Source organism: Populus trichocarpa, chromosome 9 (assembly GCF_000002775.5).
Source record: "Populus trichocarpa isolate Nisqually-1 chromosome 9, P.trichocarpa_v4.1, whole genome shotgun sequence".
In the NCBI taxonomy this organism is placed as follows: domain Eukaryota; kingdom Viridiplantae; phylum Streptophyta; class Magnoliopsida; order Malpighiales; family Salicaceae; genus Populus; species Populus trichocarpa.
In genome coordinates, this window is record NC_037293.2 from 7,468,405 (window position 1) to 7,494,995 (window position 26,591).

The 26,591-nt window shown below is 36.8% G+C and overlaps 7 protein-coding genes and 1 non-coding gene across 14 annotated transcripts; 5 read left to right on the top strand and 3 right to left on the bottom strand.

The window, feature by feature from the left end:
• Positions 1 to 112: 112 nt before the first annotated feature.
• LOC18102069 (UDP-glycosyltransferase 87A1) lies at positions 113 to 2,473 on the top strand. The gene is made up of 2 exons (XM_024608508.2): positions 113 to 668; positions 1,480 to 2,473. The coding sequence occupies exons 1-2, from the start codon at positions 176 to 178 to the stop codon at positions 2,367 to 2,369; spliced, it is 1,383 nt and encodes a 460-aa protein (XP_024464276.2). The 5' UTR covers positions 113 to 175; the 3' UTR covers positions 2,370 to 2,473.
• Positions 2,474 to 5,481: 3,008 nt separating this feature from the next.
• Positions 5,482 to 7,930, top strand: LOC7454834 (UDP-glycosyltransferase 87A1). Its single transcript, XM_024608225.2, has 2 exons — positions 5,482 to 6,307; positions 6,744 to 7,930. Exons 1-2 carry the CDS (start codon positions 5,803 to 5,805, stop codon positions 7,622 to 7,624), a joined length of 1,386 nt encoding a protein of 461 aa, XP_024463993.1. The 5' UTR covers positions 5,482 to 5,802; the 3' UTR covers positions 7,625 to 7,930.
• A 3,248-nt stretch (positions 7,931 to 11,178) lies between these two features.
• Positions 11,179 to 14,832, top strand: LOC7454833 (uncharacterized). Of its 4 annotated transcripts, XR_002983825.2 has the most exons (4): positions 11,180 to 12,264; positions 13,533 to 13,892; positions 14,098 to 14,301; positions 14,459 to 14,832. XR_002983825.2 is itself a non-coding variant. In XM_024609069.2 (2 exons), the coding sequence occupies exons 1-2, from the start codon at positions 11,491 to 11,493 to the stop codon at positions 12,764 to 12,766; spliced, it is 807 nt and encodes a 268-aa protein (XP_024464837.2). In that variant the 5' UTR covers positions 11,179 to 11,490; the 3' UTR covers positions 12,767 to 13,188. The 4 variants fall into 4 exon arrangements, 2 of the variants coding, with proteins under 2 accessions (XP_024464837.2, XP_002313965.4); XR_002983824.2 differs by having other exon boundaries at positions 14,098 to 14,832; XM_024609069.2 differs by lacking the exons at positions 13,533 to 13,892; positions 14,098 to 14,301; positions 14,459 to 14,832 and adding an exon at positions 12,734 to 13,188 and having other exon boundaries at positions 11,179 to 12,264.
• On the bottom strand, positions 14,727 to 15,602 carry LOC112328696 (probable protein phosphatase 2C 26). 4 transcript variants are annotated; one of them, XR_002983829.2, is made up of 3 exons: positions 15,309 to 15,602; positions 15,118 to 15,197; positions 14,727 to 14,918 (listed from the first exon to the last, which is right to left on the bottom strand). XR_002983829.2 is itself a non-coding variant. In XM_024609070.2 (3 exons), exons 1-3 carry the CDS (start codon positions 15,579 to 15,581, stop codon positions 14,912 to 14,914), a joined length of 231 nt encoding a protein of 76 aa, XP_024464838.1. In that variant the 5' UTR covers positions 15,582 to 15,602; the 3' UTR covers positions 14,727 to 14,911. The 4 variants fall into 4 exon arrangements, 1 of the variants encoding a protein (XP_024464838.1); XR_002983827.2 differs by having other exon boundaries at positions 15,283 to 15,602; XM_024609070.2 differs by having other exon boundaries at positions 15,438 to 15,602.
• A 174-nt stretch (positions 15,603 to 15,776) lies between these two features.
• On the top strand, positions 15,777 to 15,847 carry TRNAG-GCC (transfer RNA glycine (anticodon GCC)). Its single transcript has one exon. It is a non-coding gene; the product is annotated as a tRNA-Gly (tRNA).
• Positions 15,848 to 15,881: 34 nt separating this feature from the next.
• Positions 15,882 to 16,802, top strand: LOC7478783 (uncharacterized). Its single transcript, XM_002313928.4, has 2 exons — positions 15,882 to 16,005; positions 16,108 to 16,802. The coding sequence occupies exons 1-2, from the start codon at positions 15,966 to 15,968 to the stop codon at positions 16,629 to 16,631; spliced, it is 564 nt and encodes a 187-aa protein (XP_002313964.1). The 5' UTR covers positions 15,882 to 15,965; the 3' UTR covers positions 16,632 to 16,802.
• A 1,180-nt stretch (positions 16,803 to 17,982) lies between these two features.
• On the bottom strand, positions 17,983 to 21,368 carry LOC7478782 (uncharacterized). Its single transcript, XM_002313185.4, has 10 exons — positions 20,975 to 21,368; positions 20,671 to 20,756; positions 20,499 to 20,565; positions 19,963 to 20,105; positions 19,279 to 19,327; positions 19,040 to 19,177; positions 18,860 to 18,940; positions 18,605 to 18,781; positions 18,441 to 18,527; positions 17,983 to 18,322 (listed from the first exon to the last, which is right to left on the bottom strand). The coding sequence occupies exons 1-10, from the start codon at positions 21,263 to 21,265 to the stop codon at positions 18,260 to 18,262; spliced, it is 1,182 nt and encodes a 393-aa protein (XP_002313221.4). The 5' UTR covers positions 21,266 to 21,368; the 3' UTR covers positions 17,983 to 18,259.
• Positions 21,369 to 22,212: 844 nt separating this feature from the next.
• On the bottom strand, positions 22,213 to 26,317 carry LOC7478781 (shewanella-like protein phosphatase 1). Its single transcript, XM_002313184.4, has 10 exons — positions 25,992 to 26,317; positions 25,198 to 25,298; positions 24,925 to 25,038; positions 24,419 to 24,631; positions 24,144 to 24,279; positions 23,837 to 24,012; positions 23,412 to 23,500; positions 23,241 to 23,310; positions 22,939 to 23,048; positions 22,213 to 22,644 (listed from the first exon to the last, which is right to left on the bottom strand). Exons 1-9 carry the CDS (start codon positions 26,191 to 26,193, stop codon positions 22,962 to 22,964), a joined length of 1,188 nt encoding a protein of 395 aa, XP_002313220.3. The 5' UTR covers positions 26,194 to 26,317; the 3' UTR covers positions 22,213 to 22,644; positions 22,939 to 22,961.
• Positions 26,318 to 26,591: the final 274 nt, after the last annotated feature.

Consider the following 26,591-nt stretch of genomic DNA (forward strand, 5'->3'; position numbering starts at 1 on the left):
AACAAAAAAAATGGTCAACTACGAAACAATTGGTCGTTTTTTTTTTATTAGTCTAATTATTTTATTCATTTCATGGAGAACAGTTCCGTATGCCCCTCTTTGTGAATTGTGAATATAATGGGCTCAAACCCTACTGTCAAGCGTCCACCAAATTGACCATCCCTTTTCATCAGAGATGGGATACATTTACAGGGAAGCAGCCGCCGGGTGTCACGTGGTGGCGATGCCCTATCCAGGTCGAGGCCAAATCAATCCCATGATGGAACTATGCAAGTCACTTGTTAGAAGAAAAGATGACATCCGTGTTACTTTTGTAGTCACTGAAGAGTGGCTAAGTTTCATCGGTTCTGATCCTAAGCCTGATCAAATAAGCTTCAGCACTATTCCCAATGTTGTCCCGTCTGAGCTAGTTCGCGCTAGCAACATGCTAGAGTTCTTTGAAGCGCTCATGACAAACATGGAAGCTCCGTTTGAGCGATTTTTGGATCATCTTGTGCAGCCGCCGGCTGTCATAATAGCTGATACATATCTGCTCTGGGCTGTCAGGGTCGGGAATCGGAAGAATATTCCAGTGGCCTCATTTTGGCCTATGTCTGTTAATGTGTTTTTAATGTTTCATTATTTGGATCTTCTCAGGGAAAATGGACAATTCCTAGTGGATTTGTTAGGTGAGAACAGCTTCACAATCCCATCTCGTGTAGTTTTCTCTGAATATGAACATGGAAAAATGATAGAACTAAGAGTCCTATAATGGATCTATCTTCATATTTCACTATTTTTTTTCTTTTTCTAAAAGAATTTCATATAGGTCTTCAGCAGGCAGATTGAATATTTGGCATCATCCATCATTACTATTTTATAAGTCAAACTATGATCAAATGTGTTTAGGACATTACGTTTGAACTACTATCGAAGATCTTCGCCTAATTTTCATGGAATTAGAACTCTCAAAAGATATGCCATGATTTGAAATATTCAACTAGTTCAAAGCTTAAGCTTCATGGAGGTCAACACTCTGGTAATCTACTGAAGACATGGAAATTTAAAATCACTCATGTTGTTTTAACAATTTCAGTCTGTAATATTGTTGCTCTTTTAGCTGTGTCTTTGTATATCTGTAGTTTTTAATACTATTGTTCTTTCAAAACATTTTATATATTTAATTTTTTTTCTCAAGTGATAATAAGGTTTGATTTGTCATGACTCATTGATTGAACCAATGGCCCAGTAACCTGATTGACTATTGTACCGGGCAGGTTTCCAAACTATATGATTGAATGGCATTAGCATTTCTTTTAATCCACAGTATTGGAACAAGTAAAAATACCAGCAAAAAGAAATATAGAGAATGAAAGATGAGTCTACGATCATATTTGCATTGCTGAAAGATTGTGCATTGCTCTAATTAGTTATGGATCCAGATGCAGAGATTTAATGGGATTTGCTTCATGTTTTGTTTCCTTTGTGTGCGAGGTTTAGAGAGAGGGTATGAACGTGCGGACTACATTCCAGGAGTTTCTTCAACAAGTCTGGTGGATTTCCCTTCCTTCATTAATGGGAGCAACCCATACATGTTGGGTCGGATTGTGGAGGTATTCTCATGGGTGCCTAAAGCACAATATCTTTTATTCCCTTCCATCTATGAGCTCGAACCCCAGGCCATTGATGCTATAAAAGCAGGATTCTCCTTTCCTGTCTATACTGTTGGTCCTTCAATACCGTACTCGAAACTTGAAGATGGATCTCATACGATTACTGCACATGGTGACATTGACTACTTGAGATGGTTAGATGACCAACCTAGTAAATCCGTTCTGTACATTTCCATGGGGAGCTTTCTTTCATTTTCCAGTGCCCAAATGGATGAAATTGCTGGCGGTTTGCATGATAGTGGTGTTCGATACTTATGGGTGGCTCGTGGAGAAACTTCTAGGTTGAAAGAGGTTTGCGGTGATAAGGGATTAGTAGTGCCCTGGTGTGACCAGCTGAGGGTGTTGTGCCATCCATCTGTAGGAGGATTTTGGACGCATTGTGGGTGGAATTCTGTTCGAGAAGGTGTTTTTGCAGGTGTTCCTTTCCTCACTTACCTAATTTCTGCAGATCAACGCCCAAACAGCAAGTTAATCGTGGAGGACTGGAAGGTTGGCTGGAGAGTGGAGAAAGAGTATAGGGTTGAAAATCTTGTGAGAAGGGAGGAAATTGGAGGACTTGTGCGGGATTTTATGGATTTGGATAGCAATGAAGGAAAAGAGATGAGGAGGAGAGTGAAAGGATTTCAGGAGATATGCCAACAAGCAGTGGCGGAGCCACGTGGGTGCAAAAGGGGACAATTGCCCCTTCATTTTTTTTTAAAGTATTTTCTATATTAGGATATTAATATAATAATTTGGGGAGGATTTGATACACGGAAAGTGGAAAGTTGCTGTTTACTTATATTATAATATAATATATATTTTCAGTTTATTTACTTAAACTTTTTCCTTTTTTTTTTTGTTTTTTTCACTAATTAATAGAGAGTCATTTTTCCTTTTGAATTATTGTCTTCCTCTCTCTTATGCAAATTTCTTTTAAAGTTCAGAGAACTAAGTAATTTCTTTTGCTTTATACTTTAAATACATTTTTTTTATCTTTTCTATTTATTTCATTATCTAATTTTAGTTTTATTTTTTTATAATTAGTTATTAAAAATATTAGGGTTTATGATAATTTAGGGGTTTTAATATGAATGTGTTCAAATATGTTCAAAATAAATGTTTGAATTTACTAATTTAATCAATTAAATGTTTTTTTTCTTATTATAAATGAATAAATTAATGTTCATGCAAAACCACTATTCTTGACATCTCTTGTATTGACATGGTAGATTATTGAAATTATTTAACTAAGGTCTCTTAGTTCTATAATTATGGATTAATTATTTAATTGAGGTCTCTTAATTTACAATGTACATATATTAATTGTCATTTTATATCACAAATTTATTTGTAATTAATTGTTATCGAAATGCTTGGAGTTAGGAGAGGGGATGAGTTTAAATCCTATAAGTTACACCTTTTCTCTCTCGGTATTTTCTCTTATTTGAAAGTATAGGATAATATTAAAACTTGTTTCACATATTTAACTTAGTGAGTTCGTACAAATTTTTTGTGTGTGTCTAGAAATAATTTAAATGTCTAAAAATGATTAAGTATAATTTAATCAACATACTTATTATATACATATAGATATGAATTGAAATGAGTTTTGATGAATTGATGTATATTTTGCTATGAATATCATAAGAAAGATTTAGAATTATTGTGTAACTCAACTGACTTTATTATTATGTAGTTGTGTTAATTATTATGTAGACACTAATGATAATAAAAAAAATAAGTAGGTTCATTGATTAAATTAACACGTCACTATACAATTATTTCAAGTGTAAATCCCTTGAGAATAAATAGTTATTCAAAACTTTAAATCATGTAACTCAATCAAGTTAAAAAAAAATTATATTAAAAAGTCATAGTATTTATTAGTAATTTGCCCCCTCATCAAAAAAATTCTGGCTCCGCCACTGCCAACAAGCAATCTCCAAAGATGGATCATCTGAAACCAACATCAAATCCTTCATCAGGGAAATCAGCATTGGTCATTTGTCATGTTAATTCTTAGGTTCTTTCAACTGTGAATGAATACTTTTTTCTTGGTATAAAACTATGAATGAATACTTGAAGCATGTGCCATTTGTTTTCTGGAATAAATGTTAACTGGAAATTCATTTACAAGTCATTTGAATTAAATTTGCTTGGGTAATTATCTTAACGAAGCAAAATGCAGCAAGCAAAATCTATTTGAGCCTGTTACTTATCATCATTTTCACAAATACATCAGAATCACCAATGTGCAGGGTATGTACTACAAAGCACGTGGAAAAACATATAAACGGAAGATTCAAATGCAGAATTCAGAACGAACTGCTTGAAATTTCTCAATTGTGCTGTTACATGCAAGTTAGAATATAGAAAGGGGCTTCTTGGTCTATACAGCTGAATGACCAATTCCAGTTAGATCATCTTATTTACGTTTTAGCTTTATTTATCATTTCTGAGCAATAGAATGCTTTCATCTTGGTTGTTTTACGTACTCTGATAATATCACAGTGAGACGGTAAATCTGGTTTAGGAAAAAGGTTGGTCAAAATGCTTATAATGCTGTATCAAATGTGTGTTGTCTGGAACTTAATTCTTGTCTTTACTTATGGAAAATCAAAAGATAATGGTTTACTGTATCTTAAACAGTTGAAGAGAGCAAATGTTATATTATCTTTGCCAAATATTTTTCATGGATGAATACCAGGATTGTGTATGTTTAATATCTAAACTACTAAATCACTATATCAGTATTTTGTCTATGATGAATCTGAAGAAGCTATCTTCTTCTCCTGGAGCCAATACTTTCTGGACAGAGCTATTGGAGCTTTCTCATTGGTGCATCAAGCACAACATCTATTATTCCGTACAATCTATGAACTTGAACCCCGAACCATTGACATTTTAAGGAAAAAGTTTCCGTTCTCTGTTACAGCCAAACTAGTAAAACCGTTTTATACTTCTCTTTATGGAGCATTCTTTCAGTTTCCAGTACTCAAACGGATGAATTCACAGTTGATTTCCGTTAAGTGGTGTTCGGTTCTTGTGGGTGGCACGTAGCGAAACTTCTGAATTGAAAGTAATTTGAGGTAACTTGGGACTAAAAGTGCCCTCCCTGGTGTGACCAATTAAGGGTGTTGTGCTATTCTTCTGTAGGAGAATTTTTGTCACTTTGTGGATGGAATTCTGTTCAAGAGGGCATTTATTCAGGTGTTCGTTTTCTTACATTCCCGATAGCTTCAATTCAAAATTAAGATTGGAAGGAAGATTGGTTACAAGATGCAGGAAAAATCAGGAGCAGAAAGCTTGGTTAGAAAACATGAAATAGCAGGAATTCATGATTTGAAAAGCAATAAAGGGAAAGAGATGAGGAGAAAAGCAAGAGAGCTTCAGGACATGTCAGCACGCAATTGCACAAGAAGGAACTTCGAATCTAACATTGAAGCCTTCATCAAAGGCATATCATGCCACAGCCATATTAAGTTGAACAAAATATTCTTGCTGCTTCCTTGTGGCTAAACTTCTTGGCTTTGTTCCTTGTTGTCTAAAACTAAATGTCCACTCTAACTACGAATTTGGTTGCAACTTGCAAGATTACTCAAATGCGTAATAAAGGGAGAACACGAAGAATGAGAAAGAAGTTCATGAATGAATCTGTTAGGGAGCGTAGCAATGTCAGTTTATTGCATGCTTGTGCTTACCCTATTGAACTAGATTGGCTCGTTTAAACATGACTTGAGACATTGACACTGTACTTCGATTTCCACGCACAAATAGAGTCCATAGAGAGTTGAGACAGTAAATATATGTAGTATTTCTTTTTCTTTTTGAAATCTAATTTGGTCCTCTTCTTCATGTTCCATTGAGAGTTAAATTGATCTTTCAAAGAAAATGTTGGGTAATCTTTACACAGTGATGCATATGATGGATGGCTGGCTATAATCGTTCTGTTTTCTATGGAAAGGCATCAATTTTACCCTTTTCCACTAAAAGCGACTGAGACTTTTCTTCGGATGACTCAGACTCAATGACGTTGGAAATATCCCTGTGTCCACTCCACCATCTCTTAAGAGGGGGCATTGTCGTCATCTACGCTTCCCAAATAACCTACTCCTTTCTTCTACAAGCTTGAAAATTCACAGCCAAGGATCCTTGCCTTGTTTCAGACATGGATGCTGTTACCGTTAAACCAACCTATAGCTGCCACGTAGTGGCCATACCTTATCCAGGTCGAGGCCACGTAAACCCCTTGATGAACTTCTGCAACATACTTGCATCAAAAAAACCAGACACTCTGATAACCTTTGTAGTCACTGAAGAATGGCTTGGCTTCATTAGCTCCAGTTCTAACAGCAGCCCCAGTAACCTCCAATTTGGTTCCATACCCAACGTTATTCCATCAGAGCTGGTCCGCAACGCTGATCCAATTGGGTTCATTGAAGCTGTCTTCACTAAGATGGAGACTCCATTTGAGGAGCTTCTTGATAGTTTTCATCAGCCTTTGAGGCCTACTCTTATAGTGACCGATGCTTTCCTGTTTTGGGCGATTGGTGTCGGGAATCGAAGGAATATTCCGGTGGCTTCATTTTTTCCTATGTCTTCGACAGTGTTTTCTGTGTTTTATCATCTTGATCTTCTTGCACAACATGGACACTTCCCCGTGGACTTGTCAGGTAAGGTCAATTCCAGCTTTCTTTCCTCTTTTCAGAGAAGGGTTATAATTTAGTTTCAGCAAGAATTATTCCACTGCCATTATAATACATATAATATCTTAGCAAAATTTCTGAGATCCTCGTTGCCTAGTAATTGTAAATGGATTTATCTTATGTTAGCATGTGAATTATTTTTATTGTAGAGATAATAAATGTACTGCTTTAGCATGTCAAATTTGCTGTATATATAATGGACTCTTTGTCTAAATCTGTCGGTTACATTAGCCACAAATGATACATGTAGTGAATGAATAGAAAAGCTTCAATTGATACAGAGCATTACATAATGGCTAAGAGTTTATAAATTCTTTTTTGTTCAATGATTCTACAAGTCCAGAAGAAATGCAAAATACTGATAACTTGCTTGCTGTATGCCTACTTCTCTATTTGGGTACAGAAAAGGGTAATGAAATAGTGGATTACATCCCCGGAGTTTCTCCATTACGTCTACTGGATCTCCCATCCTTCATATTTGCAAGCAACCAATATACACTTCACCGAATCTTGGACCTTATTTCGTGGATTCCTAAAGCACGGTACCTCTTATTTCCGTCAATTTATGAGCTTGAATCTCAAGTTATAAAGGCTTTAAAATATAAAATTTCAATTCCCGTTTATACCATTGGTCCTGCCATACCTGACTTGAAACTTAGAGACAATTCTTTTTCAAGTAGCAATAACAATGAACTCAACATTCTACAATGGCTAGATTGCCAACCTGAAAGTTCAGTTCTGTATGTGTCTTTGGGAAGCCATGTTGCAGTTTCAAGTGCACAAATGGATGAGATTGCAGCTGGTTTGTGTGATAGTGGTGTCCGATTCTTGTGGGTGGCACGCGATAAAACTTCTAGGTTGAGACAGGTTTGTGGTGATATGGGGTTGGTAGAAACATGGTGTGACCAGTTGAAAGTGTTGTGCCATTCTTCTGTGGGGGGGTTTTGGACACATTGCGGGTGGAATTCTGTTAAAGAAGGTATTTTTGCTGGTGTGCCTTTTCTTACCTTCCCTATAGTTGCTGACCAACTGACTCATAGTAAGGTAATTGTGGAGGATTGGAAGATAGGTTGGAGAATGAAGAAAGAGGTGGTAGCCAAAACTTTGGTGGCAAGAGAGGAAATTGCAGGGCTTGTGCAGAAATTTATGGATTTAGAAAGAGCTGAAGTCAAAGAAATGAGGAGAAGATCAAGAGAGCTTCAACAAGTATGTGAACATGCAATTGCTGAAGGTGGAACTTCTGAGATTGACATTAATGCCTTCATCCGGGACATATCAGAATGACCAAGTCATATCCATTGTTCTTGGACATCTTGGCGACAAATCTAATAAATAAAATCACAAACAAGTAATGCAATGAAGTTATCAAAACCTGTGTGAGCATGGATTTTGTTCGCTTACTGGTTGATGCAAGTCAACTTCTTATCCCTGTATTATTTGGGACCAAATGGATCTTGAGATCCGTTCTCCTGGTAATTTCTATTTTCAGCCACTTCTCCTATGGTTATCGTTTCAACTTGCCAGAATTAACTGTAGAAATTTTATCTGATCATTTTGAGGTCATATTTTTAGTACTTTTATTGCAATGGACACCGACAAGCATGTTGTTTCAAAAAGAAAGAACGTTGAAAAGGCCACGGACTCGCCAATTGTGGTGGCAGTTCGGTGGTCTTTGGACAGATATGTGCGTTTGTCTCATGTAAGGCTGAAATGCTGCCAATTTGTGCCGAAGGTGACATTGCTCTGCTAGTTGATTTAAAAAAAAAAAATTGAAGTAAAAAAAAAATCCATTTTTTTATGAAACACTTTTCAATTGTAAAAATAACTAGTTGATTTTTAGGAAAGGCTGTAACTTTTGAGGGTTGAAAAGAGAACAATTCTTTTACAAATCGGCCTCCTTTTCAACCATATCTTTCGAAGGATTCTAATTGAAGAAGGTAGAGCTATCAAGGCCCTCAAATTGACTATCAAACACCAAAACTTTGGATTTACCGACAAAAACATCACTCAAAGAGCTTCCATGCTTCAGAAAGATTTCTAGACTATGGATTGGCTTGCAGCCCAATGCTTGTAACCCAGAAATCTTAGGAAGATGAATGGGTAGTGCAACATACAAACAAGAGCTCGCGTGCTTCTGCAGCCTTCAGAGGCGTTCTCATACAACAAGAACGGAGAGAATAGTCCAAATCATTTCCTGCACTTTCAATGCATTTTTCAATTAAAAAACAAATGCAAGGTTGTTGAAACTTTGGTGCCAATTACACGAAAAGGATTTAAAGTACAAATTAATCCCTTAAGTTACAATATTTTTGATACAAGGAGAAAACACAAGCTAGTGATATCACAATAGGACATGACTCTTCATGTTCCCTTTTGAACATGATAAAAATTGAATTATCATCAAGGCTCCAACACACATTGCATCTTTATATTTCAAATGAATGTGGAGTACATCGCATCTTTCACAATTCACAGTAACTAATACTAAACAATAAGAAAATAAAATGCATTGCTCATTTGCTTGATTAAAACATTGCTAGATAGCCCGCCAAAACTCTCCTTGGACTTTTGATGGTTAAGCTAAAAAAGAAAAAGAGTGATGCTGGAGAGATTAAGACTTTTTTCAAAAAAATTATTTTACTTATTAATATGTGGATACGATAATTTTCACCTAAATTTTTTTAAATGATATGAGTCTGGCATAACTCAAAATACTTGAGTTTGATAACCAGCTATATCTAAAGCAATATAGATAAGGTGAATATGACAAACCTAAAACATTTAGGTTTGACAATCAACCAAACCCAAAGTAATATAGGTTTGGTGAATATATCAGATCCAAGATTGATTGTCATTTGATAATCAGTTAAACTCAAAATAATATGAGTCTAACAAACATAAAATAAGTCTGATGAACATGTCAAACATAAAATATTTCGGTTTGATAATCAACCAAACCTAAAGCAATATATAAAATATTTCGGTTTGATAATCAACCAAACCTAAAGCAATATAAGTTTAGTTAATATATCATAGCCAAATAATTTATACACCTTTAAAATTATAGTTTTTTTTTTTATTAATCTCAAAACCGTTCAATTTAGAGTTTGCTCTGCCATTCTATCCGCGCGCACCATCACACCGATGATCCGACTTTATCACCTTGTTATGCATGTGATGAATTTTTAGCATCTAGTAAAAGAATTTAGCTAAGAAACTGTCTATATCCGTAGCCTCGGTGAGAGCAAAATAAAAACACTATGATTAAATGCTTTGGCTAGATGTGTGCTTTCAAAGTAATTATTGTTGATGATTTTCTTGCCTCTCGTAAGTGACTATGGTATGTACATTTTAAATTTGATGATCTAGATTTGATTAAAGAAAAAAAATTAATAGTTAAGTAGGCACCATTTTTAATATATATTAAAATTATGTATGTTTATTAGTTTATTTTTAATTTAATAGTTTAAATACAATGATCACAACAAAATTTAATAGAAAAGTACCATATCAATATCCCACAATATGTTATTGGTTGGATTAATTTTTTTAACATAAAAAAAATATTCAAGCATTACTAATGTTTTTTTCCAGCAAACAAAAAAAATATTTGGGATTGACTAGATATGATCTAATCGACTTAGAAAGTTCAAAGACAACCTAGAAAAACTAATACAAAATATAATTTAAAAAAATTAAGATAAATTTTTAAAAATATCAAGATGACAACATATTAGATCAACTCGAGGTTAATTTGTCAAATTTACAACCCTGATCTTAAGACCATGATAACCCCAACAAAAAGCAAATCAAAATGGATTGTAAAGCCTAACTCTCAATCAACTAAATATCGAATAATGAAATAAAAAAAAGGACCCGAGTTAATCTAGGTTAACATATAAAACTCACGACCTGAGTCATGAGACCGATATAACCCCATAAAAAATCATAAAAAATTGTGAAAGTCAAATTCCAATCAATCCAATATTAAAAGATAAAATTGAGAAAAACAAATCAATTAAAAAAAAGTAAACAAATAACTTGAGATAACTTACCAAATTCATGACCCAGATCATAAGACCACAATAATTTCATAGAAAATAAGCCGAAACAAATAATGAAGCATATTTCTCAATCAATCCAATATTGAAGTATGATTTTTTTTTAAGAAATCAATTCTCAAAATGAACTAAAAAATATGACCCGAGTTAACCCACCAAACTCATAACTTGGATCACGAGACTATGATAATCTTGTAGAAAGTAAATCAAAAAATATCATGAAACATAATTCTCAAACAATAAAATATTTAAGGATAAGATTGAAAAAAAATGATAATTAAACAAAGAAAAAAAAATTGAATCAACCAAGTTATACCTTCAAACTCATGACCCGGGTCATGAGATTAGAATAACCCATAAAAATCAAATAAATTTTTTTTTTTAAAAAAAAACAAAGATTTAAAAAAAACAAAGCATTGTTGGAATTAATAATGTTTTTTCTAGGAGGGGCATTAAAAGCAATATCTTTATTAGTGTTTTGTTAAATGTTAAATAATATAAGAAAACCTTGAAAAATATAACAAATAGAAGCATCATTAAACATATCTAGTTATACCAAAAAAAAACATGGTGCACCTTCTGGTCAACAATTGTCCTAGTTTATTCTGCTTGTATGGTATAATCTTGCAATGTGGTCTCGAACGTGTAATTTGTAATGTGTGTGTCAAATAACCAAAAACAATATTGTTTAGAGGTCTAAATTAAAATTAGTTAAGAATTTAGGGACTAGCTTGTATTGACATTCGGACACCTAAACCCTCGTGCTTACCGCAACCAAGTCAAATCTTACATGACACATATTTTTGTAAAGAAATGAGAGACCCAAAATCTTGGAAACCCTAACTGGTTCAATTGTCAAACTTCCAAAACCATCAAGTACCACCTTCTCCTCTCCTTCTCCTTCTCCTTCTCCTTCTCCATTTATCCCTTTCTTTCTGCTAAACTTCAACAGGTGTAAGTGTTGTATGTATGGCTGTAAGTAACCCTTATCACCCAACACCAAAATCTATCTCAGAACAAGAATAGTCAAACTCTCTCAATTCTTCACTCCACCAATTCTCTCAACAAAACGACAAAATATTCTTCACCATGGCCACCGATGCCACCACCACCAAATTCCAAAACCCCACCGATTTCCGCCCCGATTTCCATTCGGAGAAAATCTCCTCCGCAACCTCTTACGACGGTCTCCATTTTTGGCAATACATGATTTCCGGTTCAATAGCCGGTCTTGTAGAACACATGGCCATGTTCCCTGTTGACACAGTCAAGACCCATATGCAAGCAATCGGGTCTTGCCCCATTAAATCTGTTAGTGTAACCCACGTCCTCAATTCCCTTCTCGAATCCGGAGGCCCTTCTTCCCTTTACCGTGGCATTGCCGCCATGGCTCTTGGCGCTGGTCCTGCCCACGCTGTCCATTTTTCAGTTTATGAAGTCTGCAAGAAACATTTGTCGCGAGACAACCCAAATAGTTCAATTGCTCACGCCATTTCTGGTGTTTGTGCAACGGTTGCTAGCGATGCGGTTTTTACACCAATGGATATGGTAAAGCAGAGATTGCAATTGGGGAGTGATAGTGTTTATAAGGGTGTTCGGGATTGTGTTAAGAGGGTGGTGAGAGAAGAGGGGTTTGGTGCGTTTTATGCTTCGTATAGGACGACTGTTTTGATGAATGCTCCATTTACTGCGGTTTATTTTGCAACATATGAGGCTGCGAAGAAGGGCTTGATGGAGATTTCTCCTGAGAGTGCTAATGATGAGAACTGGGTTCTTCATGCTACTGCTGGTGCTGCAGCTGGAGCATTGGCGGCTGCTATTACCACACCACTCGATGTTGTTAAAACTCAGTTGCAGTGTCAGGTATTGTTCTTCTTGCTCTGTTTTTAATTCACAGTGAACTATTTTGCCAATTTTAAGAAAATATGAGGCAAATAGAGAAAGAGGATGCCTACCTGTTTAATCGCACTATTCCGGCTTCATATCTAATATCTATATCATCCTATTGGTTTTTTTATGCTGCCATAGTCCGAACATCTTCTAAAGTTGTGGCACGCCATAACAACAGTTCATTTTCTGACCGAGCCCGATGTAATTTTTTAGCAGTTTGCAAACCGTATATTAGGTGCTTTACAAGTATTATGGCTGTAAGGGAAGCAATTTGTCATCTCTCATTGTTTATACTGTTATGGGTTTCGTTTAATCTTCCACATCTGACTATTCCTTATCAGTCTCAATCGAAATGAATTTTACAAGAGTTGAATACCGAATGTTAAATTGGTATTCTCATGTTACTGATATCACACCTCTGCATGTCTGTTTGTTTGTTAAGGAACTTGTTATGCCTCTTCCACTAATGATGTAAAGAACATCGCTGGAAAGTCAATAGAGTGCGGGGACATCAATCTATCAATGGAGCAGCAAACACTGGGCTCATGTCCAATTTATAAATTAGGATATTCTTCATCCAAACACCTGCTATTCTCTGTAATTGACTTCCATAGAGCCTCGCAAATACTAATGACTTGACCATCTAGCCTAGCCAGCAGTAATCACCTACTTATGCAAGTACCACATAATTCGACTCCTGAGCTAACTTGGACACTAGTCAATTTTTGTATGTCTTTCTGTTGTGTGTTTTGTGATGCCTAGTAAGTGTATTGATGATAAATTTGTGTTGAAGCTCTTGAACAATTTCATTGGTCCACTCCATTTTGTATTTCAAGAGGCATAGCTTGTAAGAATCTTCTAAGGCTACTAGATGTATCATGTAACCTATTGGTGTCCTGTCCTGTGGTGCAAACCCTTGCATAGGAGGGGAGATGGAGTGAGGTAATGTTTGAGATTGAGATTGTGGCCGTGATTGTTTTTTAAAGTGATTTTTGATTGGAAATGCATCAAAATAATGCCATCAAAATGATCCAAAACCATTAAAAAAAAATTAAAGCAAAAACAAAATTCTAAAGCACTTTTTAAAAGTAAAATCAAACACTCTACATGATAAATTAGTTCTCAGGTTCACTTTCTGTCATTGTCACATAAAGACTATAGGATGTGTTAATTTGTGTATAATCTATTACAGGTGTTAAATTTCTCTTAACGATAACAATGAACACTGATTGGATATGCAGGGTGTTTGTGGGTGCGACAGATTTAAAAGTGGTTCAATTGGAGATGTGATTAAAACAATAGTTAAAAAGGATGGTTACAGAGGCCTCATAAGAGGTTGGATCCCAAGGATGCTCTTCCATGCACCAGCCGCAGCAATCTCCTGGTCTACATACGAGGCCTCAAAATCTTTCTTTCAGGAACTCAATGATAATAGTAACAGTGACAATGTCACTTGAATAACCAAGGAGCGAAAGGGTATTCGCTATTCTGCTGATGCATCACAATAATGTGTACAAGTAATGAGATGCTAGCTTCCCACGAGAGATCACAAGCAAGCACGTGTACCATTTTTTCAGGCCCAGTTGCTGTCTATTTAATTGGTATTACGAGTCAAATTGATTGGTCATATAGAATTTACTGCTGAATACTTAGCTGCTCATTTAATAATCCTGTTGTCCCTGCATTTTTTCCTTAAAATTTTCAGTTTCATAATGATGCAAGATTCTTTTATTTCAACAAAAAAAAAATTTATCGTTTATCTGGATACTCAAGAGTTAGTTACCATTGCTATCTCTCTTTTTGCAGCTATTGATTTCCACTCAGTTTTCTGATCGTGGTGATTCCATTGATGATTTTGGAGCTTATTTTTTTTTACTCGGTTTTATTTTTGGGGGTCTCTTTTATGGCGTCTGGCGAATATTAAGATATCATAGGTTGACATAATGATACCACGAGTCTGGTTATGCCAGGAGCAGATGACAGTATTGGATCTACAAGAATGGTATCCGGGTAAAACTTTCCTTCGTCTCGGTCAATTTCAATGGCATCATTAGGAGATGGTTTATTTTTAACCAAGACTATCATTTTTCTATTTGGATTTGCTTTTTTTTTTTTCCTTCCACATATGGACGCATGCTTCTGCGGCCTTATAATTCGTAAACCGCAGCTTTTGCACCCCTACAGCATACTGGGAGTACTGTCACTGCATTCATGTTGAATCAACCTTTACGGGGGGCCTGTAGATGACAGCAGAAGCGATTGCCCATTTAGCACATTCCGATGGTATACTCACCTGACACGGCTATCATTGGTGAAAGGACAGGGTAATGCTAAGTTTCTAACTACTTGATGGGAGAAAAGGAAAAAAGGGGCTTTGGTAGGCGCAGGAGGAGGAGGTGATCTTTTATGTAATTTCGCTTCCATGGTAGCGTCAATTTATATTCAAATGTGGACACTTTCAATTTCCTTGGCGTCATTACAAGATCCTCAAACTTTACAAGACAACCTAGAAGCCAAGAATAAATAAGAACTTCGTGACTATGATTCGAGTGTTTTTTCCTGTTCTCTACGAGTTTCACCAGTTTGATCCTCAGCCAAGGGAAGAATATATGTTGTGAGCTCACAACCTGACCAACAATCACAGTAATATCATCAAGTTTTCCACCAGCCAAACAAAGAAACTCACTGGTGGTGTTGAGGAAACAAAACTCGTCTTTGTATCAGTAATATAAGAAGTTTTAGTAGTGAGCTTCATGCCAAGAATTTTAGGGTGATAAAAATGCGTGATAAAAAGGAATAGTAATATACTTATGTACGGTTTCATACCCAGAGACACCGTCAGCAACAGCAACAACTCCCCCATTGTAGTCGTGAACAAGGAATGCATCATCCCCACCTCTCTCGACCTATCAAAAGACCAAATTTCAAAGTTCAAATAAACGTTATTAACATCCAACCAAAAGCATAAAGATGAACAAGCAATTGGCTTACCTTTTTAAGGTGCAGGTAACACTTACCAGGCTCTTTGAAGGAGCTAATTTTGAGAGCTCCCGTTCAGGCTTAACTGCCTACATTACTATTGCGTTTTTCTTTTTGCAATTTTCGATAAATTAGTGAGAAGGAAGAAACTGGGAAAAACAGCTCACCGCCGAATTGTTTTGGTTTCGGATGAAGCTGCACAACAACTCGTTTTTCTTAGGAATTGAATTCGGATTTGATAGTGATATATTTGGAACATGGATTGGGAGAGACCGAGAAATCGAAGCCCTTCCTATGGGAACCATCCCCATTTCCCGCTTCGACCCACCCTCCCTCCCTCCCTCAAGTAACTATCCACAACCCACCCTTCTTGCAGAGTGAGCTCAAATCAAATGCGTGTGGTTCTAGTTAAAAGTTAAAACAAACAAAGCACTCTCTTCCAGGCAACCAAAAGTTAGATTGTATTCATTAATAATGTAGTTTATCTTGAACTCTTAGATCAACAAGCACCAGTGGTCTAGTGGTAGAATAGTACCCTGCCACGGTACAGACCCGGGTTCGATTCCCGGCTGGTGCAAGCATTTTTATTTTTAACTTTCTGTATTTTTGACACTTTTCTTTTTATTTTTTAAATAAATCAATCAATCTTGGCCTTGCTTTTCTAAAATTTTCTTTCTCTATCTCCATCTCCAACGATGAACGCCACTCCCTTTTCGCCACCCGATCTCCTTCAAGGTAAAATCAGTCAATCACATTCACATTCACATTCCTTTTCTTTCCTTATTCTTGGTTTATAATCTCCAATTTACTTTTCTTTTCTTTTTATCTGTTTTGTAGACAACAATTCGGAAAGCGATACCGAAACGAATCCCGATGACACGCCCGAATACTACCAGCCAATCTCAGCCGTTGATTACGATGACTCCCACTCCGATCAATCAAACTCAGATGAAGAACACCATAACAATCCCCACTTTTCTGATTACCACCAGCACCACCTTGACAACGGCCACTGTGCGCGTCAAGCAGAGGATGGAATCTCGACTCTTAACCTAAACGAAGATGTCGAGGGAAAGAGCAGCAGCAGCGAAGATGGCGATGAAGAGGAATTAGAAGAAGAGAGAGTAGGAGAGGAATCTGAGACGGCGATCTTGAGGGCGTTTAGAGAGGACGAGAGTAGAAGGAATGCGCCGTTGACGCCAGAGAATGCGACACGTGTTATGGAGGCAATGCGTGGTGTGTCGTTGGGTAGTTTTGTTCCTGACTGGGCGGGTGGGGTTGGTGGAGAGCAGTGGATTGATGAGCTTAGGAGATTGAGGCAACCACCTGGTGCTGGAAATCAACCTTCCTTTCAAAATTAGATGTCTTGCTTTCGGGATTTTGCTTTCTTTTTATTTCTTCTTTATGAAGACTATTCCTTGCGTCCTTTCTTACTCGTATCTAAAGCTCTTTTAAATTTTTAATGGAGTGTGATGTGAAGAATCTATGAACATTTGTAGTTGAATCCATCAGTCAACTGTTTTTAAATCCAATTGAACTAAATGGGGATGGGGATGGGAATGGGAATGGGATTTCCCCGTTTCAACAAGAAGCAAAACTGAAACTAGTTCAGAAATTCCATTTTGCATGCAATTCTAGAAATTCAGTGCTCTTTTTAGCATTCTGCGGTAATTCTTCCCCATTGCATTGATTGTTCAACTTTTTGCCTCATGGATCCCTATTTCCTTCCCACCAAATTACATAATTATAGGAGCACCAAGTCCACCTTGCGATGATATCTGCAAAACCTCCTCTGCAGATTCCTCTTTGCACACTCCTGCTCAATATCTCTATCTCCAACACGCCTGTAAAATATTTATCCTTGCTCCATACCTCTCTGACAGCAGCGCAAGAGAAAAACAAGACTTTTTTTAATGCTCCATCCCGTTCTAACCCGCCTGTTTTGATGGTGAGCCTATTCAAAATAGCTGACAGCACAATGAAGCTATGCCTTGGTATGTGCAAACTACCCCATGCCACCTAATACCACTCTACTCTTACTTTCCTTTTCTTTTTCTTTTATGGTAGAAAGTCAACTCTCACTTGCTTCTCCCTGATGTGATCACATAAAGATTTCACGGTAAAATCACAGGCTAACACCACAAAAAAGTCACACCATACATCCGATCTAGAAAGAGGCCAATCCACCTTCTGCTTAGGAAGAGTGACAGAGCAACACTTCTTTCGACCTAATCCACCACCTTGCTTTGGAAGAGTAACACTTTTCCATGAGACTTGCCCCTGCAGCCGAAAACCTTCTTTACCCTTAGAAATGCATAGCATCTCTGCTCTACCTCTGATGACTTTGGATGAGATGACAAAAACGGGAACCAATAGTTTTGCATACTAAGTATCTTGGAGGAAACCAACTGAATTTTCAAGCAAGAGACCTTTTGATGCCCAACGCGGAGTTAGGACAGGAAGTTTACTGATAAGGGGCTTACAATCATCATAGCTTCTTTCTAATAAGGGTGGCACCTAAATATCTCACAGGCAAATTCCCCAGATTTCACAGCCCATTAGTAAAAACCATTAAATCATCCGCAAAACAAAAGGGTGAGAGAAGAATTTTCTTGCATTTAGGGTGGCAAGGCACGCCAGCAACATTATTAAGCAGGCTTGGATAGAACCTCTCCATACAGATCACAAAGAGATAAGGTGATAATTAGTCACTTTGCCTTAACCCCTTCTTCCCTTTAAACTGTTATTTTAATGCTACTCCACGTACAAAGAAAATCCGTACATTATAATTATTTGACGCAGTCGACAAACTGAATATATAGTTTCTAGTGCGCATCGAGACAAATTAATCTCAAATCAAAACTGAAGTTGCAAATCATGGTCCTAGAAATTTTGAACTACCATACACTGGAATGAAGGTCCTGTGCACGTTGTGCTCCAGCTATTATGTTGATCAGGAACCACTTGAGGCATGCTTCTAGCTTCCTTCTCATGCACTGATATTCTCTATTTCAGCTTTCTTGTCCATTCTCTTGAAAATGCCAGCAATAACCTGGTAAAATGATTTTAATAAACTAGGTAAGATGGGAATTTTCAAGAGTGTAGATTAGAATGAGTTACCACTACATGACTCTGGTTCTGTAATTTATGAGATGGGGATAAATTTGTACCTTTCCAGGTCCCAATTCATAACTCTTCTTCAGCCCTTTGGTTAAGAGAGTCTTCACTGTTGTTTCCCATTGAACAGGAGAAGTCACCTGCAAGTTTGAATTTATAGGATCAAATTATTGTTCCCTCTGCTTTATCATGGAGAAGCAAGTTACGAGTAGTTTACTTGGCGTGCCAAGATCTTCTTAATTGTTGCAGGATCTGCATGTGGTTGTGCATCAACATTGGATATAACTGGTATTCTTGGTTGTCTGATTTCAGTGGCTGCCAATGCAGCTTCCAATCTTGAGACAGCTGGTTCCATGAAACTTGTATGAAAAGCACCGGCAACTGCCAAACGAACCTGAGAAAAGTCGGAATCATGGTTATTAACAGTGAAAAGATGATGATGACGATGACGACGATGATGAAACAAAATTACCGTCATTCGAGCTTTGAATGACTTTGCTTTGGCTTCTACTGCTTCTACTCCCTTCACACCTCCAGATACCGCATAATTACCCTACCAAAATGCATTCGATACCAAAGTCCATACATTAAGTTAATAAATACACCAAGTATGGCACTGATACTAAAAGAATCTGATTTAAAGGAACCTTACAGGACATAGGTAATTTGCAATCTGAACTCTATCAGCTTCATCAACTTCTTGATTGGCTGCATCACACAACTGTTGAACTTTGTCAGAGTCCAGTCCTATAACACTGACCATCGCACCTTTAGCAGCATCGGCAGCTTCCTGTAGGCAGTTTCATAGAAAATGTTATTACTAAAACATGTCATGAAACACTCAGTACGAGGTACATATACTATAGCCATCTCTTAGCCAGCTATGATTACCTGCATGGCTTCACCCCTTAGTTTGACCAGCTTCAGTCCATCTTCGAAGCTATAATAAGATGGAATCCAAAGAAACAGGACATGTGAATACATAAACACAATGACATATAAAAAGGCAGGAATCATATAGGCATATACTATCTGTAAGCGATTAAAACTTTTATTCTGAAAACAGTAAATGGTGCACAAACTAAAACATGAATACGAAGATGTTCTATCTGCCCCGATCTGATACACAGAACACAGCATAAGCAATGACCAGATAACCACCCAGCAGTGACAATCATCGATCAGATTTGAATATTGCTGGATTAATCTAGTTTGCATGTCACATTAAATGTTGGGCAGAGCTCACCTAAATGAGGTAGTCATCACTTAAGTTTGAATATAACTGGGTCCTTCTAATTTGCAAGTCAGATCAACTATTGGGCAGAGCTCATCCAAATGTACGACACAACAGGATTTTAACAGAAGCATCATATTGATAAGCATTGTAATCTAAAAGTGCTTGGCTCAATGCAGGATAAATTAAAATATGAATACGAAGGAGGAGGTAGCAAGCTCATAAATCAATTTGTGCAAACACATCAACACAATATTGTTTCAACTCAGTTAGAGTTATTGTTAGATGAAGTTGCTTTAGTTTGCAAATACAACAGTTGTTTTCTTGAGTTAAATGCTCACCTGAAGGCTCCAGCAAATGCGAGCGCAGTATATTCTCCCAAGCTGAGACCACATGTGACATCAACAGAGTCAATTATCTGCTGGCCTCCATCACGAGCTCGGAGCACCTCAACTGCAGCTAGACTTGTGACATAAATAGCAGGCTGCATTGATAGTTACAGATGCTCACCATTAATCACCATTTATAAATCTTAACCGATAATAACACCGCGTGCATGACAGCTAAGCATCAACATCACCAGAAATTAATGCAGCTATTTAGATAAAAGGGTGTAGATCCGTGACATAGTGTTTATCCTAGTTTCAAAAATAAGATTAACCGATCAAGCCGATTGGTGTAGTAAATCTATCACATGGGACCTAGTAATTTAAAAGAAAATGTTGACATCTTTTCACCAAAGTAGAGTCTCTTCACAACCATACATGTTGCATCGGGTGAGCTTGTCTCCTTATGGCATAAATGACTGTTGATTATTGCCAGGACAATTAAGCCCAAGGTAAAGCAGTAAACATTGCATAGCAGAAAGAGGGAGTACCTGGCTTATAACAGTCGAATCCAGCTTCTCTTTTGGACCACCGATGCAGAGTTCAAGAAGATCATACCTGCATCCAACAAATGCTTACGAAGACAATGAATATAGATTCCAGGCCGAATTTCTAAAGCTGACTGAAAGAGAAAAAAAAGGAATAATTTTTTTGAATGCTTACCCCAATATATCGTTGGCTTTTTTGTACAACTCGGAAGCAGCTGACACACTATGAGCCTCCTTTCCCATCCCAACAGCTTGTGCACCCTGAATTACTTAGAACAAACAACAACACACCACTCTAGTTAGGACTTAGGAGTAGCAATTAATTAATTAATCAACAAACTAACAATTTAGCTCTTAATCTTTAATTCCAGTCCCAATTAAACAAAAATCAATCAAGCCTTATCTAACGATTTCCTACATTAGGAATTAACCAATGCAGGTAAAATTAGAAAGGTAAAAGAAATCAATAAAAGACTGACCTGACCAGGAAACAAAAAGGCTGAGGTAGGCTTATAATCGAGAAACAAAGTATCATCAACAACAACAGTTTGAGTTTGTGATCCAACTGACAAGCTCATGAAAACCATTGATGGGTTCCCATTTTTAAGAGCAAATCCTCGAATTCCTTTGTTAAAAGCATCAGAGGAAGTGAAAGAGAGGGTTTTGAGAGAAACGGAAGGGATAGCGAGAGAAGAAGAAGCCATGGTTGAAGAAGGAAGTGTGCGTAGGATAAGAGGGAGGTTGGTGGTGGTAGTGAAGGATACTGGCATGTGAATTTAGTGTTTGTTTGTTTGGGTTTTTTATAATGTGAAATGGTGTGGGTATTAGTAGCGGAGTTTACAAAGAGAGACGTTGGAGATGGCTTCAAAGCCAGAGTGAGCAGCCAACCAATACTGTTTGGTAATATGATATTAGTTTTTTTAAAAACAATTATTAAAATAATATTTTATTTTATTTTTTAAAATTTATTTTTGAAATTTTTATATTAAAACAATTCAAAATACAAAAAAATTATCTAAAATAAAAAAAATATTTTTTAAAAAAAATATAGTAATATCAACACAAAAACAAACACTCGCATTATATTGTGTTCTTCATTTTATTTTAGGGCACATAACTTCACTTTGTTATTGTCGTTTAAGAAAAACTAGAGAACGAGGAGTCGATGAGACTTGAGAGAGAGTTCCAAGGAAGAAGGAAGGAGAATGCTTCTCTTCACCTGGAGAGGTCTCGAACATCAGAACCAGGCCATGTCAAAAAATAAAATAAATAATAAAATTCTCAGGAATGACTTTTAAAAAAATTCTGACGGAACTATCGAACATCTAAAATGAGGCTTTTCTCATCGAGAGTAGGAAATCTCAGGAGGATTTTGGCTAAATTCCAACAAAAAACCCTCTTAACAGCATCTGTAATTTGCGATTCTGAGACTGAGACTGAGAGTCTGAGAGGGTCCGTGTAATTAATTTACCCTCTAAAATAATAATATCATGACCTACTTGAAGTCCTTGATATGATACTTATCGAATTTGAGTACCCTCAAGTTCATGGATCATTTAACACAAAATATTTTGCTTCGTTTTGCTAACAGGAGTTGAATTCCAATTTTGAAGCTCTTGTTTTCTTCATTCGGTATTTTGCTAGATTTATGCGGTGATAAAGAACTAGCTGATTTAGTTTTTCTTACTCGAGGAATAATGCAGCGACAAACCCAAAATGCCAAAAAAGAAAAGTAATATAGTGGATAAATTGCATATACCATGGCGTTTGTTGACACAAATATGAGCCATAGGGAAAATAACGGGGAGGCCAGACATTATCTCGGCGACCAGGTCTGTCTTGCCTTGATATGTTCTCCAGGGCCTGCTAGTGCTCTTATTCTTGCTCGATATAGATCAATTTTTATGTGGCCATCACTAGCCAGCTTCTGATCTTATTACAACTAATATTTACCAACTTCAGTAGACAACAATATGAAGGCTGGTTCCCCGTATATCCTCTCGTTTATGCGCGTAATTACTTTGGACTTTTTGTCTGAATTTCCACTTCTCCTTTGCTGATTTGATGTTGAACTATTTCTTTTAATTACAAAACAATTTAACCAATGGGAAGAGAATCCGCCACAAAAAAAGTCAAGGTAGGTGTATTCCTGCAAACATATAAAACAGAAATAGAACCCTTAAATCCCCCATCATTTTGAAAGTGATATACCCTAATTTTCATGTTTTTTTTCGTATAGGCCTTGCCCAGCACTGCACGGCATATAATAAATAATGCAGCTTTTCAGAAGCAAATACATTACAAGCAAAAAAGCATTGCGGCAGATGGTTATATCCATCCAACGCAGAATCTGCAAAGCCGAACTGTGTCCTTGCAGAGCATTTTACTTTACGTGGGGCATGAAATAAAGCAACAAACAAGAAAATTTGATTCAGAACAATACCTGGTCAATTCATTTGCTTCTCTTTATGTATAATCAACAGCCTGAAGTTCACTAAATCTGTCCCTTTTGCTCCTTATTACTCTTGCTTTGTTCTCTACTATTTCAAGCACCTGAAGAATGGAAGTGAAGGAATAAAAATCCATCACCTTTTAAGTGGTTCGTTGTTTGCTTAGATGACAAAGAAGTGCTTTACAGGGGCTCCTCAACTTGGGTGCAAGATCTTTTGAAGCAAATTAATTTTCCTTTTTTCTGTTTTCACGTGTTCTATGCAGCAGAATTGTGGCACTCCAAATTCAAATTACCTCTGGTCTTGAATTTAGAACTCCACTGGACATTCCAACATCGATGCACCATATGCTACAGTTGTATTTACTGCAAGAAACACACAGAATTTCAGAACTACGACCAGGAAAAAATAGCTGCCATATTATGATGCAAATCGGAACCTAGCTAAAGACAGTATAGATGAGTACCAATTTACGCCTGTAGTTTGAGGAGTATGCCCTACCACCATTGCCTTAGCTCCAAGCAATTGCAGCGTCTCTTCAAGAACGGATTGTATCTGATGAGCAAACAGTTTTTAGTTCCAAAAGCCTGAGAAGTTACTACAGTATTAAGATTGCACAGTTCAAGCTTCACTCCAATAATTGAGTAAAAATCAATGGGAAAAAAAACACGACATCAGAAAATCTCATTTTGAAAGAGGATGATTTCTTCTTGCTTCAAAGACGAAGTAATCCAACCTAAAGCAAATCAAGTTGGCAGACAAATGCATGCTCTGATAAACAGTGGTTGTAGTTTTCAGTGGCAACAAGTTCGTTTCATTTCATATTATTTTTAACTGCCTGATTCCCTCACAAGAAAGAGATAGAAATACACACCATCAAAGGATACATACCCGGTTAATCTGATAGCCCTCCAAACCTAGCATGTCTCTTGAGTATAAGCGGTTCCAAACAACAGAATCAAAACCCTTTGTGGCTATAAACGGGAAATTAGGACTAGTATCATCCTCACTTAAACCTCTCATCCAGTGAGATACTTCATAGTTCATCCTTTCAACGCCATATGCAACTGCAGAAGTACCAATACTCTTATCAGGCATTTCAAACAAGAAAAGATAAAAATCTCACATCTCTTAGCAAGCATAAACAGCATGACAACCAAATCTTCCAAGAAGAGATGCTGCTATTTTTATTTCTTACCATGTTGAGGAAGGAGGCCACCATGACAGAATACCCAGTCATTGATCTTGAGCACAACTGCATGCCGCGCCAATTCACATGCTAACGGACCACCTGGTCTCAACAAGATTGATCTGGCAATTACCCCCTTTTGCCTCTGCCCTAATATTTTAAGGTGATATCAGTAAATGCGCCATATGCAGGTAAAGGCAAAGACAGAGAGTTTCTGTGGAGGAACAGAAGGAGAGCAGATAGGTTCACTGCAGTTGATAACTGAAAGGACAGGATTTTTGTACCTTCACCAGATTCCAAGGACCCCAGTGATTCTGAGACAATTTTCGATCTTCTCTCCGCCTTTTAGACTCTCCAATCCAGCCAAGAAAAGCATTTTCCCAGTTGTACTGGTGGTCTTCCAAGTAGGCCAGGAAATCTGAACATTCATCAAATGCCCCCGAGTCAACATATCTAAAATCTCCCTCCACATTCATAGTCTCATGATTCCCATTGACCTATTATCAAAACAATAATATAGTTAAAACATAAATCAAGAAAATTTTTACAGGAGAATAATATCTTGGAGTTTCACAAGAAATCTTTTAAAATGAATATATTGAACTCAAATTACTGAAAAGTTTGCAGGATGACAGAAGATTATACGCTTGAGACATAAGAGGTAGGAATCCTAAAGGAACTTCAATAAGCCTTAATTCATATACTGTTGTGCAATATTTAAAATGTCGCTGTAGCATGATGTTGATGTTGCCTCAATGACAGAGCTCTTTCCATCTTTAGTACTACAAACCTGAAAAACAGCTCCACCTTGAGCTTTTGCCTGAATATCCAATGAGCGTAGTAAGGACAGTATTGCTATCTCTTCTTCACCTCGATCAAGTACATCTCCAAGCTGAATCAATACCTACATTTCCAAATAAGGATTTGAAAACATTAGACAACAAATATAGAAGCTTGAAGAGGATAGTGTTATCTTAATGATATCATATAAGATTACAATCCATAAATTGTAGACCAATAGTAGTTCAAAGTTTTCTGCATATTAGACGAATAAGAGACATACGGTTTCTCCACCAGTCCATAAATCTTGACCATCAGAACTCAGTACGCCAGCGATCTCAAGCGCACATCTTGCTTGGTCAAGATCTCCATGAACATCTCCAACTATGAATACAAGTCAAAGTAGACAGTGAAGAAAAAGTAAATGAATGGCATGCATAAAAGCCAACACAATAAATTGATAGAGATTATATTGTTTCTCTTCAATCTCCACATGAAATCTTCACAAAGATATCTTTTATCGCTTTGAAAAATGAAAAAAAATCAATTTTGACTTGTACAAAACTAACAAAAACATTTCACAAATCTCCTTCCAAAATAGGACTCAATGACAAAAGACATCACAGCCGAGCAAAATGGCACCTTGAATGCCATAGTGGGGAAACCCCAATTAAGTTAAGCATACATCCTCCAGTAACCATCAAGAATCTGTATATTATCCTTTGAGTTAATAAATGAAAATTACCAGCACTCATACTAGTGTATATCAACATGCAGAATGGATACAAATATGCGTTTCAGTTCTCTGAAAATTTAGTCAAACTTACTAATTTGGGTGCGTTCAACAAAAATAATCAGGACTAACCTAGTTTCTGTTACATGATTCAAATTTTGCATTGCAACATTAAGACTGCCTTCCAACAATTCAAGTTCGTTAAGTCATGAAGCTGAAGTATATAAAGAACTCACCAATACCAGAAAATGACAATACTGTATCGATACTACTAAGAACCAAGCTCAGACAGAGTAAAACAAAAACACCAAAACCAAAAAGGGAGATGATGACAAGTAAATTACCAGCTACAATACGGCGACCAGGAGCAGAGACAAAAGTAGGAGGGTCTCCATTGATAACTATAGGCTTCAAGGCTCCTCCTGTGCTGCTGCTAGTAGGATTTAACGCGGGATAAGAAGAAGATAAAGAAGCACAAGTCTCTGTTACTCTACGAGGAAGTGAACAAGGTGGTAGAATTAAAGAATTCAGACATGATGAAGCCATTGGTTTTTTTCCCTCTTATTCACTCTTCATTTCTATAGTTTAACGCAAGTTACGAATATAGAGGCTTCTTATTTTTGTTGGTTTCGATTTTCAGTAAAGGGCGAAATTCCTTGCCTCTCAGCCACGTATTTACTTTATATCTTCTTTCTTTTTAGAGACTTTGTGGATGGAGATTCTTTCGAATGGTGGCCTGTTAAAATCTCTTGGTTTGTTTTTGTTATCGTTAAACGAGAGTTCGAGACAGTTGGGCATGGGATGTCCAATTGTAAACGGCATCGTTTCTTTGTTTTTCCATTTTTATTTTTGTTAGCGTAAACTCTCGTTTCATTTTTCTCAGCTCCTTTCGGTGGCCATTTATATCTGCATAATTTGTTTTTTACTCGTGGTCATTTATAAAT